Source organism: Paramisgurnus dabryanus, chromosome 15 (genome assembly GCF_030506205.2).
Source record: "Paramisgurnus dabryanus chromosome 15, PD_genome_1.1, whole genome shotgun sequence".
Lineage (NCBI taxonomy): Eukaryota > Metazoa > Chordata > Actinopteri > Cypriniformes > Cobitidae > Paramisgurnus > Paramisgurnus dabryanus.
The window spans coordinates 3872279-3884775 of NC_133351.1; the positions used below are offsets into that span (position 1 = coordinate 3872279).

Genomic DNA, 12497 nt, shown 5'->3' on the forward strand with positions numbered 1-12497 from the left:
GAGTCAATGCATTCATGCACATTAAAACCTAAATACAACTTCATGTTGTGTCAATCACGTTTCATAAAAAAATCATTTAGAACTTTTTGCATCCGTAGCAAGCATTTTGAGAGGTGATTTGACCATTTAGAGCCACTGTACAATCGAAAACCAAAATCCAGAATGGCGTCTGACAAACAAAATGCAGAATACAAAGACAAAATATAAAAATAGATTGTGGCAGATGATTGCGGAACAGCTTGGAAAACCGGATGGTATAGGTTCTGGTTTCAAAACAAACCCAGACAGTAGACGACTCTGGCCTGGATCCGCACCACAGTCGGCAGATCCGGTACAGATTTTGTGCGGATCCGGCCCGGAGTAAGATTATACAGTATTGTGCTCAAGTTAACTAAACAATATATTGTTGCTAATGTAATTTATCAATTCGCAGTGAATAGTGAATAGTTTTGTATTATATTTTTTTGCGAAAAAACGCAAACGAAAATTTCAGACTTCAGTGTGTAAAGATCTTAAGGATCAATAAAGGCCAGTTCATACGGGGGATGAAAACCACAGCTTAGAAGCTTAAACATAATGTTAAAATTTGTTAGTGTGTGTGGACGCTTATCTAATTATTGTTGCACTGCAAAAAAATGATTTTCAAAAAAAAAATGTCTTAGTATTTTGCCTTGTTTTCAGTACAAATATCTAAAAATTCTTAAATTAAGATGCTTTTTCTTGATGAGCAAAACGACCCAAGAAAATAAGTCTAGTTTTTAGACCAAAAATATCAAATTTAAGTGATTTTATGCATAAAACAAGCAAAAAGATCTGCTAATTTTTTTGCGGTGTATATTGATAACTACAGTAGGTAGTTGAAAATTCTCCTTCAGAAAAAACTCCAGTATCTCAGCGACAGTGGCGGCCGGTGACTTCTTTTTTTGAGGGCGCAGGATGTAGAGTTCACAACATCTGTCGTGTGTGGTTCATAATTTTCAAAATATGTTTTCTGCGCGTCGAGTGATCTTATGTGCATCTTGTCAAAATAAGATCTAAAGGGTTTATGATAAAAGAGACGCTCGCGTTTGCCAGATACTCGCATAATCTCATGCGAAATCAGAGTTTAATGTTAAGTGGGTGTCTTGCGTGTATTTTGTGAACGTGAGCGTCTCTTTTATCATAAATGGTTTTGCCGCGTGTGCAGCAGGCACTTATTTACACAAAACGCGTGATGCACAAAACACATATTTTGAAAAAAACGAGCAACACACATTACACTCCAAACACACAATTAAAAAATTAATTTAAGAAGGTTTAAATATTTTTACTGAAAACAAGACAAAAATACAAAGATTTTTTTTCCTGAAAATCTTTTTTGCAGTGCATATTTTGAATTTGCGCCCCTTCGGAAGAGCAGTCACGAGCCGCCACTGCTCAGCGAGAGATAAACAGCCTACTGGCCCGCTGTGTGTCTGGATTAATTGTTCTAGTCTCATGGAAGAATGCACTTGACGTTGCTAACAAAGACTGAAACCTGAGCGGGGCTGAGCGTTTGCTCTCAAGTGAATGTTAAGAAGTTCTTAAGAGAGCTTTCAGATGAAACTGTCAGGCCTTTTATATTAGTAAAAGTCTGTCTTTAAATGCAGCTTACTTAGTAAATTGAAAATAGGTTTCATTCCATTGAAATCTATATCCAGTTTAACAAGTGCCTGCTACAGTCATTGAATAAAAAGCAGATTAAACTGAAAAAGCCAGCATTTAAGACATAGAGTACTTTAAAACCATAAAAGCAGAAATAAACCTGTAAACCCATTTCTTTAATTGGTAGTTTCTTACTAAATGGTATCACATATCATATCATAGTGATTTGTGCAAGCAGGTGTATGTTTTACCTCTAACACAGGTGAAGAGGTCAGCAGCGAGGGTCCATCCAGAGGGGCAAGCACAAGAATAAAACCTTGGGCCAATCGCTGACAGAAGACAGATATGAGTACAGGGGCTCAGATGAGGGTCACAAGGATTATAACCTGCAAAAATAACAGAAGTCATATGACACATTTTTATTATAATGTTTCTTACAAATATACAGTGCAATAAATTATTTTCAAGAAAAAATGTTCTTAGTATTTTTGTCTTGTTTTCTGTAAAAATATCTAAAAATTCTTAAATTAAGATGCATTTTCTTAATGAGCAAAACGACCCAAGAAAATGAGTCTAGTTTTTAGACCAAAAATATCAAATTTAAGTGATTTTGTGCTTAAAACAAGCAGAACAATCTGCCAATGGTGTGAGCAAAAAAATCTTGAACATTTTTCTTAAACACTAAATTCAAGAAAAAAATCAAGAAAAATTAGCTTACCCCATTGGCAGATTTTTCTGCTTGTTTTATGCACAAAATCACTTAAATTTGATATTTTTGATTATTTTCTTGGGTCCTTTTGCTCATTAAGAAAAATCATTTTAATTTAAGAATTTTTAGATATTTTTACTGAAAACAAGACAAAAATACTAAGAAATTTGTTTCCTTGAAAATAATTTTTTTGCAGTGTAGCGTTGAGTCCTAAATTAATTTGAATGACTGTAAATTCTTCTTTTGTACCTGTAGGCTGTCTGACAGGGTGAACTGCCACCAAGCCCATTGGCTGGGGCAGATTGTACAGCATAACCGTCTGGTTCTGTCCGTGCCACTTGTTGGCCCGGATCACGCGGTTGATGTATCTGTCGGTCCAATACACAAAATCCTCAAAAATCGTAATTGCGTGGGGATGTTGCAGTACCTTTTCATTTAAAAACAAGAGGTGTTTAATTTACATGTGTATACATTTGAATATAAACATTTGCATATATTATATATTTGCATATTTGACCCTGGACCACAAAACCAGTCATAAGGGTCAATTTTTCAATCATCTCAAAAGCTATTGTTTGTCAGGATAAGACAATATTTAAAAATCTGGAATCAGAGGGTTCCTGGAATCCAAATTGTGAGAAAATCTCCTTTAAAGTTGTTCACTTGAAGCCCTTGGCACTGCATCCACTCACAAAAACAAAGGTTTTGATCTATGTACCTTAGGAAATTTACAAAATATTTTCATGGGACATAATCTTTACTAAGTATCCTAAAGATTTTTGGCATTAAAAAATTATTTTGACCCCATACAATGTATTGTTGGATATTACTACAATACTATATATACCCAATTATATTATATTATATTTGTGAATGGTTTTGTGGTCCAGGGTCACATATATTAAAGGGCACTTATTATGCAAAATCCACTTTTACAAGATGTTTAGACATAATGTGTGTTGACAGAGTGTGAACACAACCACGCTACGATGAAAAAAATTCACCCGCTCCTTGTTTTTTATCCCCATTAAACCAAAGCAGTCTTTTTAGACATGCTGTTTTGATTCTCTTATCAATGTGAGTTCTACATTGTCCACTAGTCTCAAACTGTATTAATCAGATCTATTTGAACTGAAAGCGCTTACTGTCTGTTTGTAAGGAAGTGAGGAGCTGTAGCTCATTTGCATTTAAAGGTACAGACATTAAAACAACGCCTATTTGCTCACACCTAAATAATGGCATTTTGGATGTGCTATAATAAATGATCTATGGGGTATTTTGAACTGAAACTTCACAGACATATTCTGGGCACACCTGAGACTTATATTACATCTTGCAAAAAGGTCATAATAAGTGCCCTTTAAAAAACATTTATGATGGCCTAGTAAAACACAGCCCAACTGTAAGACAATAAAAGTATAAAACTGTCTCACCAAATCACTGGCCAGCACTTGTTTCCGGTTCTTTCCATCATAATCGCAGTAGTCGATGAAGTCCAGGTAAGCATCAGCAAAGTAAAGCATGTTGTTGGGATAGTCAATAGTTAGGCCATTGGGCCAATAAATTTTGTCGCTGATAATCGTGGTTCTTAACTTTCCATCCATACTGGCCCTTTCAATACGAGGATTTCTTCCCCAGTCTGTCCAAAACATCAGATGTGTGCTGAAATATGTATGCAAATTAGTTTAGTCTAAGGATTATGTTTAATATGTAATCAAATTTTTGCAGTCCACCACGACGAACAACACATGCATGTTCTGTATATAAACATCACTGATGATGACTGAGGGGCATTAGATATTAAGAGACAAGTTTACTCTTTACATCGTATTAATCTGTGCCACAACCTCTGAAAAACTGTTCATACTTATTTCTAGGGTCCAGTACGAGACCTCTGGGATTGGTCACATTCTCACTAATCAACACTGTCCTGTGGGATCCGTCCAGTTTGGACACCTCTACGGTCTCCAACACGTAGTCTGTCCAGTAAAGGTTTCTGCCAACCCAGTCAACAGCGAGACTTTCGGTGACTGTGACCCCACTGTCAAAGATCTGGCAGATGAAAAAATTGTTTGGGGTGATAATGGGAAAAAAAACTTTTATGCACAAATAAAAAATGCTTTTGTGAGAATGACTGAACATACAGGGTTTATAGTCAGCATTTGGTTTCAAGCTATTTCACTTTTGGAATCTGGACTGCAAGAGTAAAACTGTATAATTGCACTGCAAAAAATGATTTTCAAGCATGGGCGTCGGAAGCAAATGAAAAGTGGGTGGGTCCCCACGTAAACCCCCCCCCCCCGCTATATCCGCTATAATATGGTTTACACGTCTATAGAAAATATACTATAAATAAAGCAGTTATTAATTTTCCTTATGCATGGTTGTTTGACATTTACTTCTGTTTAAAACGTTATTCATTTGGCAAAGGAGGTTTTTCAGCACTTTGTTCGAACAGCAACTCAGCGTCCACTCACCCCCGCGAATTATGTTTAAAAGCTGAAACGGGTCCGCGGTGTAAAAAAAGCAAAGGTTAGGGATCCCTGCTCTAGTGGAATGGATTTTGACTAACAGGGCTTTGATAAGTGAACAGACAAATGCGCTAAATTAGAGAAAAAGTGGGTGGGTCCATTATCATTGGTCTTAAAAAGTGGGTGGGTCCTGTCCCACCCACGTATAATGGTTCCGACGCCCATGTTTTCAAGAAAACATTTTCTTAGTGTTTTTGTCTTGTTTTCAGTAAAAATATCTAAAACTTCTTAAATTAAGATGCTTTTCCTTGATTTGCAAAACGACCCAAGAACATAAGTCTAGTTTTTAGACCAAAAATATCAAAAGTGATATTGTGCATAAAACAAGCAAAAAAATAAAAATCTTCCAATGGGTCAAGCAAAAAAATCTTGAACATTTTTCTTAAACACTAAATTAAGAAAAATTCAAGAAAAATGGTGTCCCTTTAAGAATTTTTAGATATTTGTACTGAAAACAAGACAAAAATGAAAAGTTAGAAAGTCATTTTTTGCAGCGTAGCAATTACATTTTGAAAAAGATGACATTTTTGTCCTTTGGAATGATATGCAGCAATGAATAATTCACAAAGACGAGGACTGTCCGTGCACTAAGACAGCAAACATGTTATATTTCATGTTGACTAATGGTTTGGGACACTCACCACGGTGCGGTCACTTCCATTTTTATGAGCGCTCCATATTTTGTCCTGGGTGGTGTCCGACCAGTAAACACGATCCGTAACCGAGTCAAAATCCACGGCCACAATGTTACGACCATCTCGAACCAGAGACCGAATGATGTTTGGCTGTGAGATGACATTATCTGATATGATCTGGTTCCGACTGGCCACTAAGAGCAAGACCTCTCGAGATCCTGGATTTGAAAATAATGATATAATAACATAAAATATATTATAAATTATGTACAAGTATTTTAAAACATATCACATTAAAAGCAATTAATCTTTAAAGCTGCATCTCTGATGGGGTGCAGTTATCTCAAATAATTATGATTAAATCAATATATTGAGGTCAGCACCAGAAATGAGCCCCAAACTTTCTTCCTGTTTCAGCTCTTAGTTATAAAACTATGTGAGGCATATCTGAAACAGCCTGACAGCCTGATCAAAAGAGAGTCCTGTTGAAAAGCAACATTCAGAAAGAAGGAAAGGTATATCAGATGACAACATTTTTCGACAGGTTATCTTGAGGAAATGGGTTCTTGTCAGTCACAGAGCTCATAAACAAGTCTTTGTCTGGTGAATACAACCTAATTGCCTTCATAAGAAAGTTTGTGACTGACATGTATGTTATTTGTCTTATCTGTTGTAATCCGAGAGGCTTCCCTCGACCCAGCTGAGGGGTCCGGTTGGCCCCTGAGACCAGGCACGGCTTCACTCCACTAATATCTGTCTTAACACGATCAGATTGACCCATCGCAAAAGCGAATTCTAGTTTTCTAGATTAGCGCAATGTTAATATAACCCTATAGCAGTATTTTGGGATTTGGGTACCACAATACAACCATACAACAAACCTGAAACCTTGCAGGTCCGTCCATCTGTCTCCAGTGTGTATCCATCCTGACAATGGCAACGAAAAGAGCCTCTTTCATTGAAGCAGTGTTGACTGCACACACCTGGAGGATGGCACTCATCAATGTCCTCGCATGTTTTTGAGTCATTACTCAGCTGGTAGCCCATAGGACACGTGCACTGGGCCCCAAAAGGGCCCTGGATACAGCCATGAGTGCAGCCTGCATTGTTATCAGAGCAGCTCTCTTGATCTGTGAGAAGAAATAAAGGCTGAGATGAAACATCAATGGAAAGATCATATGACAAGCAGGAGATAGATGGCATTTTGGGAACATGCTGAGAACAATGCTAACAGGACTGGATGACAACTATAAATGATTGAGATTTTAGGCTTCTCATATAAAAGTTTTTTGGAAACTTAACTCATTCCCCGCCAGCCTTTAATAAAAAAGTTGCAGAATTTATTTCAAATTTTCACAGAAGTTTCACAAAATGCCTTCCAGGAAAAAATGTCTATAAATATATAAACATACAAATATATAAAAATGAAAGAACAGACCCTCAGCTTTAAAACAAACAAACTAAACAGGAAAAAAGTTTTATCCTATCTTCATTTATCTCTTTTTATAATGTCTTAAATATGCACTGCAAAAAATTATTTTCAAGGAAAAAAATTCTTAGTATTTTTGTCTTGTTTTCAGTAAAAATATCTACAAATTCTTAAATTAAGATGCTTTTTCTTGATGAGCAAAACTACACTGCAAAAAATGATTTTCAAGAAAAAAATGTCTTAGTATTTTTGTCTTGTTGTTTGTAAAAATATATAAAAATTCTTAAATTAAGATGCTTTTTCTTGATGAGCAAAACGACCCAAGAAAATAAGTCTTGTTTATAGACCAAAAATGTAAGTGATGTTGTGAATAAAACAAGCAAATAAAATCTGCCAATGGGGTAAGCAAAAAAATCTTAAACATTTTCCTAAATTCAAGAAAAATTCTATAAAAAATTGCTTACCCCATTGCCAGATTTATTTTGCTTGTTTTATGCACAAAATCACTTAAATTTGTTATTTTTGGTGCAAATTACACTGCAAAAAAAAGACATTCTTACTTAGTATTTTTGTCTTGTTTTCAGTAAAAATATCTAAAAATTCGTAAAATTAAGATGTATTTTCTTGATGAGCAAAATTATGTTTTGAGACAAAAAAAATATAAAATTTAAGCGAATTTGTGCATAAAACAAGCAAATAAATCTGCCAAAGGAATAATAAAAATGTTTAAGTTTATAAAAAAGTTATAATTATTTTTTACAAATATTTTTTAGCTTGTTTTAAGCACTAGTTTGCTTAAAGTTTTTTTTTTTTAGGCTAGACTTGTTTTCCTAGATCATTTTGCTCATTAAGAAAATACATCATAATTTAAGAATTGTTTGATTTTTTTACTGAAAACAAGTAAGAAAGTCATTTTTTTGCAGTGTTCCGTAAAAACTTCCCAGGAAAGCATCATTGGCAGAGAAATTATTTTTCTTAATTGACGTGATAACCTGTCAATGGCGGAAAGAGTTAAAAAGTTACCCTGGACCACAAAACCAGTCATGTGGGTCAATTTTTCGAAATTCAAATTTAGGGACCATCTGAAAGCTGAATAAAGCTTTCCACTGATGTATGGTTTGTTAAGATAGGACAATATTTGGCCAAGATACACTATTTCAAAATCTGGAATCTGAGGAGCAAAAAAAAATCTAAATATTCTGAAAATTGTCTTTAAAATGACCCAAAATGAAGTCCTTAGAAACACATCCTAATGATTTTTGGCATAAAAATTGAAAATAAAAATTGTCCTAAATTGTTGAAAATAAATAATGTATTGTTCACTATCGCTACAAAAACACCCATGCAACTTTGTGCAGGGTCACAATGGCAAATAAAAACAAATACTTTATTCAAAAACGAATACTTTCCAAAATATTTAAAATACTTTATGTGACCCTGCCTGTGAAAATTCAGCTAGAGTCATTGTTTTTGTGATTTACATCTTGAGATTAAATTACATTTTGTGACATTAACCTGGATTTCACAGACAGGGTCACATATATTTAGTATATTGCCCTGCCTCAATGCATATTAAATCTGTATTTCTTGAATTAGTATGTTAATAAGTTCTGTAAAGTAAAATATATAACATATTTAAAAGAAATACTACATCAGTAAGAGTATATTAATGCTTAACACAGACAGCGTTACCATACTTAAATATAAAAAACACAGTTAGTGAGTATCGCTAGACAGAGGCTGGAATAGATTAGATGCTACATGCAGAGGATTGTGGGTAATTAGGGATTTAGCCTACCTGGTAAAGGTTCATCTGTGAGCGGGGAGGGCAACATGGAAGGAAAATCACAGATCACTTCAATGTTATTTTCCAGATTAGACATGCATGATTTGATGCAAAGAATTTCAACCACATTTGAATCAATTGACTGAACTTAATTTAGTTTCAATTTAGTTGCAATGCAAACAAATGAAAAATTTCCATTTAAGCAACGAATCCTGATTTTTAATACTTTTCATCAACAGCATCAAGGATAATTTAAAAGGTTCCTCGGATTGAGAATTTTTTTTGCACTTAAGTCTATGAAGCTTAATTTCAAACAATTAACATGAAACAATCATATTAGCTGATAAACAACAAACATTCTTAATTATTTATAAAAAACACGATGGCTTTGTTATGAAAGTCTAGTAAGCTTTCCTGCTGTTTATGACATACATACACAGCCGTCTTTTAAAATCATCATACTGCTTACCCTTGTAAACAGCTTTTGCCATTATAATGCCATCAGCTCACCAGAATTTGTAACAAAGCCATTATGTTATTTATAAAGAATAAACACACATTCATTTGTGTGATGTCTCAACATGTTGCTTTAAGTCAACAAAGAAGCCCAGACTTACTACAGAGAGGGGATTCATCCGCCTCATTGGGACAGTCTGGGGTGTTGTCGCACACCCTACTGAGGTTAACACATATGCTGTGCCCAGGGCACTGCCACTGCCAACTGGGACAGCGAAAGGGAGGCGTGGGACAGTCGCGCTCATCGCTCCCGTCACGGCAGTCATTATCGCCGTCACATATCCAGCCACGGAAAATACAGTTTCCGTTATCACAACGGAACTGCGAGGTTGGGCACGTTCGCGGTGGGCACGCGTGATGCTCGTCCGAAGCATCTTCGCAGTCCGGGTGCCCGTCACATTCCCAGTTGGAGGGAATACAGTTCCCATCTGACTGGCACTGAAACTCACTATCGTGGTGACACATGCCTGGGGGCCTGGTGGCTAGAAGAGTCAAAAATAATCACAGATTAAAAACATTTCCTGAAATGTACAATTCGTGTTCAACAAAATGTGCCCCAGACTGACACTTTATTAATCCCATGTGGGGAAATTGGTTTTCAAAGTAAGCAAAAATAACCATACACACTGTAAAAAAAACTTTAAACATTATGCATATTTTAAGATGTGATATGAGTCTTAGATGTGTCCAGAATGTGTCTGGGAAGTTTCAGCTCAAAATACCCGACAAATAATTTTTGGGTGGGAGCAAAAACGAGCTGTTCTCATGTGTGTACTGTACCTTAAGATGCAAATTAGCTACTGTTTCGCGCTCTCTTACGAAAAGAGACAGTATGCGCTTTACATTAAAATAGATCTGATTTCGCGGAGAAGCACAGAGAAAATAGCGATCAACGTACAACTTGCTGAGGACAGAAACTGTGGTTATAAAGGACTGTCAATGGGCGGGGCTTTAGCAGTGTGACATCACATTGCTAAGATAATCAAAGCAGCATGTCTAATGAGACTGCTTTGGTTTAATGGGAATTAAAAAAGACAACGACATATTAGTCAAAAACCTAAAATTGCAGGTTTAATCGAATTAACCAATTTAATTAAACTTGCATGCAGCACTGCAGCATTTTTTACAGTGCAATACAAAAATATAAACATACTGTACAGTACAATAAATCTTATGGATAAATCTCATGAACAAATCTGGAAAGAAATTTAATTAATACAATTAAAACTTAAAATATTGCAATGACTTCATTAAACAAAATATTTGTATTGGAATAGATTAAAACTGTTAAATAAAAGTATTCATATTTATTACATTAAATAATCATTTAATGAACACTGTATGTATATTTGTCATGAAAATTATTTGATGTCAAATTTTTTTCTGTAAAACTAATTTATGTACATTTAAGGTAAAACAAGAACTGGACATGCTATCAGATATGTATTAGCTTGCAGGTAATTTCATATGCATGTATACAGCAGGAAAAATAAGTATTTGACACATCAGCATTTTTATCAGTAAATTAATTTCTAAGTGGGCTATTGACACACATTGTCCTCCAGATGTAGCCATCAAGCCAAATATTGAATTCATGCAAATAATTAAGAACATTTAAGTATACAAGTTGAGTCATAATAAATAAAGTGAAATGACACAGGGAATAAGTGTTGAACACATGAAGAGAACAAGGTGCAAAGCTACAGAACTCAAACTTTTTACTGATTTCTTTGTATGAATTCAATATTTGGCTTGATGGCTACATCTGGTGGAAATTTTGTGTCAATAGTCCACTTAGAAATCCCCTAAAATGCTGATGTGATAAAAATGCTGATGTGTCAAAAACTTTTCCCCCGCTATATAAAAGAATATGTATGTATATTTGTTTGCTTATACTTACGACAACCAGATTCATCTGAGCGATCATTACAGTCAAATACTCCATCACACTGGTAGTACGAGTTCACACACTGATGTCCGTTAGCACACTTAAATTCATAGGCTGAACAGTTGTATACTGCCGAAAAACAAGAAACATAATAAATAATTTATTAATAATACTTCTTAACATTATAATTATTGCAATATTGGAATGATCTAACACTTACCACATCCCTGCTCATCTGCCCCATCTACACAATCCCTGTCTCCATCACAGACATAATCAGGGTCAATGCAGCGATGATCCGGGCACTGGAATTGTCCTGGGTAGCAGGTGCCAATAGAATCTGCCAATCGGAATAACACAAAACATACAAAAAAAATCCATTAACACTTTTTTTTTGCAAAAGAAGAAAACATTTTTGTTCATTTAAGACTTAGAAACCTAAAACCTTAGGAGACATAAAATAAAAATAATCGAGCATAGTCTAGGACATGCCTGAGATGTTTAGAAAATCTTGTAAAAAATCTAAAGCTATCCATTTGTTAATTATAAAGAAATCTATTTGACGATTTTTTATCTATGAGAAACGTATGTTAACAGTTTTTCTGTTTGCATTAATCAAATTGCTTTAGTTTAACTAAATTTATTAAATTTATATATTTATAAACTTTATATATTAATCCTATTTCTATAAGAAATAAATCACATACCACAGTTCCTTTCATCTGATCCGTCTTCACAGTCATTATCGGTGTCACACAGCCATTTTTGAGGGATGCAGAGATGGTTGGCACAGGTGAACTGATCTGCTGGACAGGTGCCAGGAGTTCGTGTGGGACAGTCCCTCTCGTCACTGCCATCAAAACAGTCATTATGCCCGTCGCAGTGCCAGCTTCTGGGCACACAGCGCCGGTTGGCACAGGTGAAGGCAGTGGGCGAGCATGTGTTATCTGTAATGAAAAACCTAACCGTTAAACCATTATATTTACATCTACACATCACATTAAACGCACGTTTTTTTTCTCCAAAGTAAAGAAAACAACAAAGTAATTACAGGCAATGATTTAAGCATTTATAAAATATAAGTTCTTATTAAAATTTTAACAATTGGTAGAGACATAACTAATACCTGAGCAAAGAACTTTTTTTGAATAATGTTTTTGATTTTGTGTTTACAATTTTACTTTCTTCATAGTCGAAAAGACATGACTATGACTGCCTATGCAAGGACCAATTGATGTGATCTTATGAGCGGTCCAACATAAAGGTTGTTTTGATTAATACATCATCTTCTTTACTTTTATACCAAGTCGAGAAAAAGAAGGCCAGCATTCTGCTCTTTACTCAACAATTCATAACCCCCCCAAATGTATTAACAGTGCC

General features: G+C 35.1%; 1 protein-coding gene across 1 annotated transcript in view; it reads right to left on the bottom strand.

Annotated features, from left to right (window-relative positions):
• Positions 1–12497, bottom strand: part of lrp2a (low density lipoprotein receptor-related protein 2a) — a 109916-nt gene that overhangs the window by 57079 nt on the left and 40340 nt on the right. The window contains exons 22-32 of the mRNA XM_065252314.2: positions 11825–12064; positions 11338–11457; positions 11130–11246; positions 9331–9711; positions 8726–8740; positions 6380–6628; positions 5505–5716; positions 4200–4384; positions 3766–3994; positions 2582–2759; positions 1875–2009 (exon numbers count right to left, since the gene is read on the bottom strand). Coding sequence (XP_065108386.1) covers positions 1875–2009; positions 2582–2759; positions 3766–3994; positions 4200–4384; positions 5505–5716; positions 6380–6628; positions 8726–8740; positions 9331–9711; positions 11130–11246; positions 11338–11457; positions 11825–12064 — 2061 coding nt within the window. The remainder of the gene's footprint in view (positions 1–1874; positions 2010–2581; positions 2760–3765; positions 3995–4199; positions 4385–5504; positions 5717–6379; positions 6629–8725; positions 8741–9330; positions 9712–11129; positions 11247–11337; positions 11458–11824; positions 12065–12497) is intronic.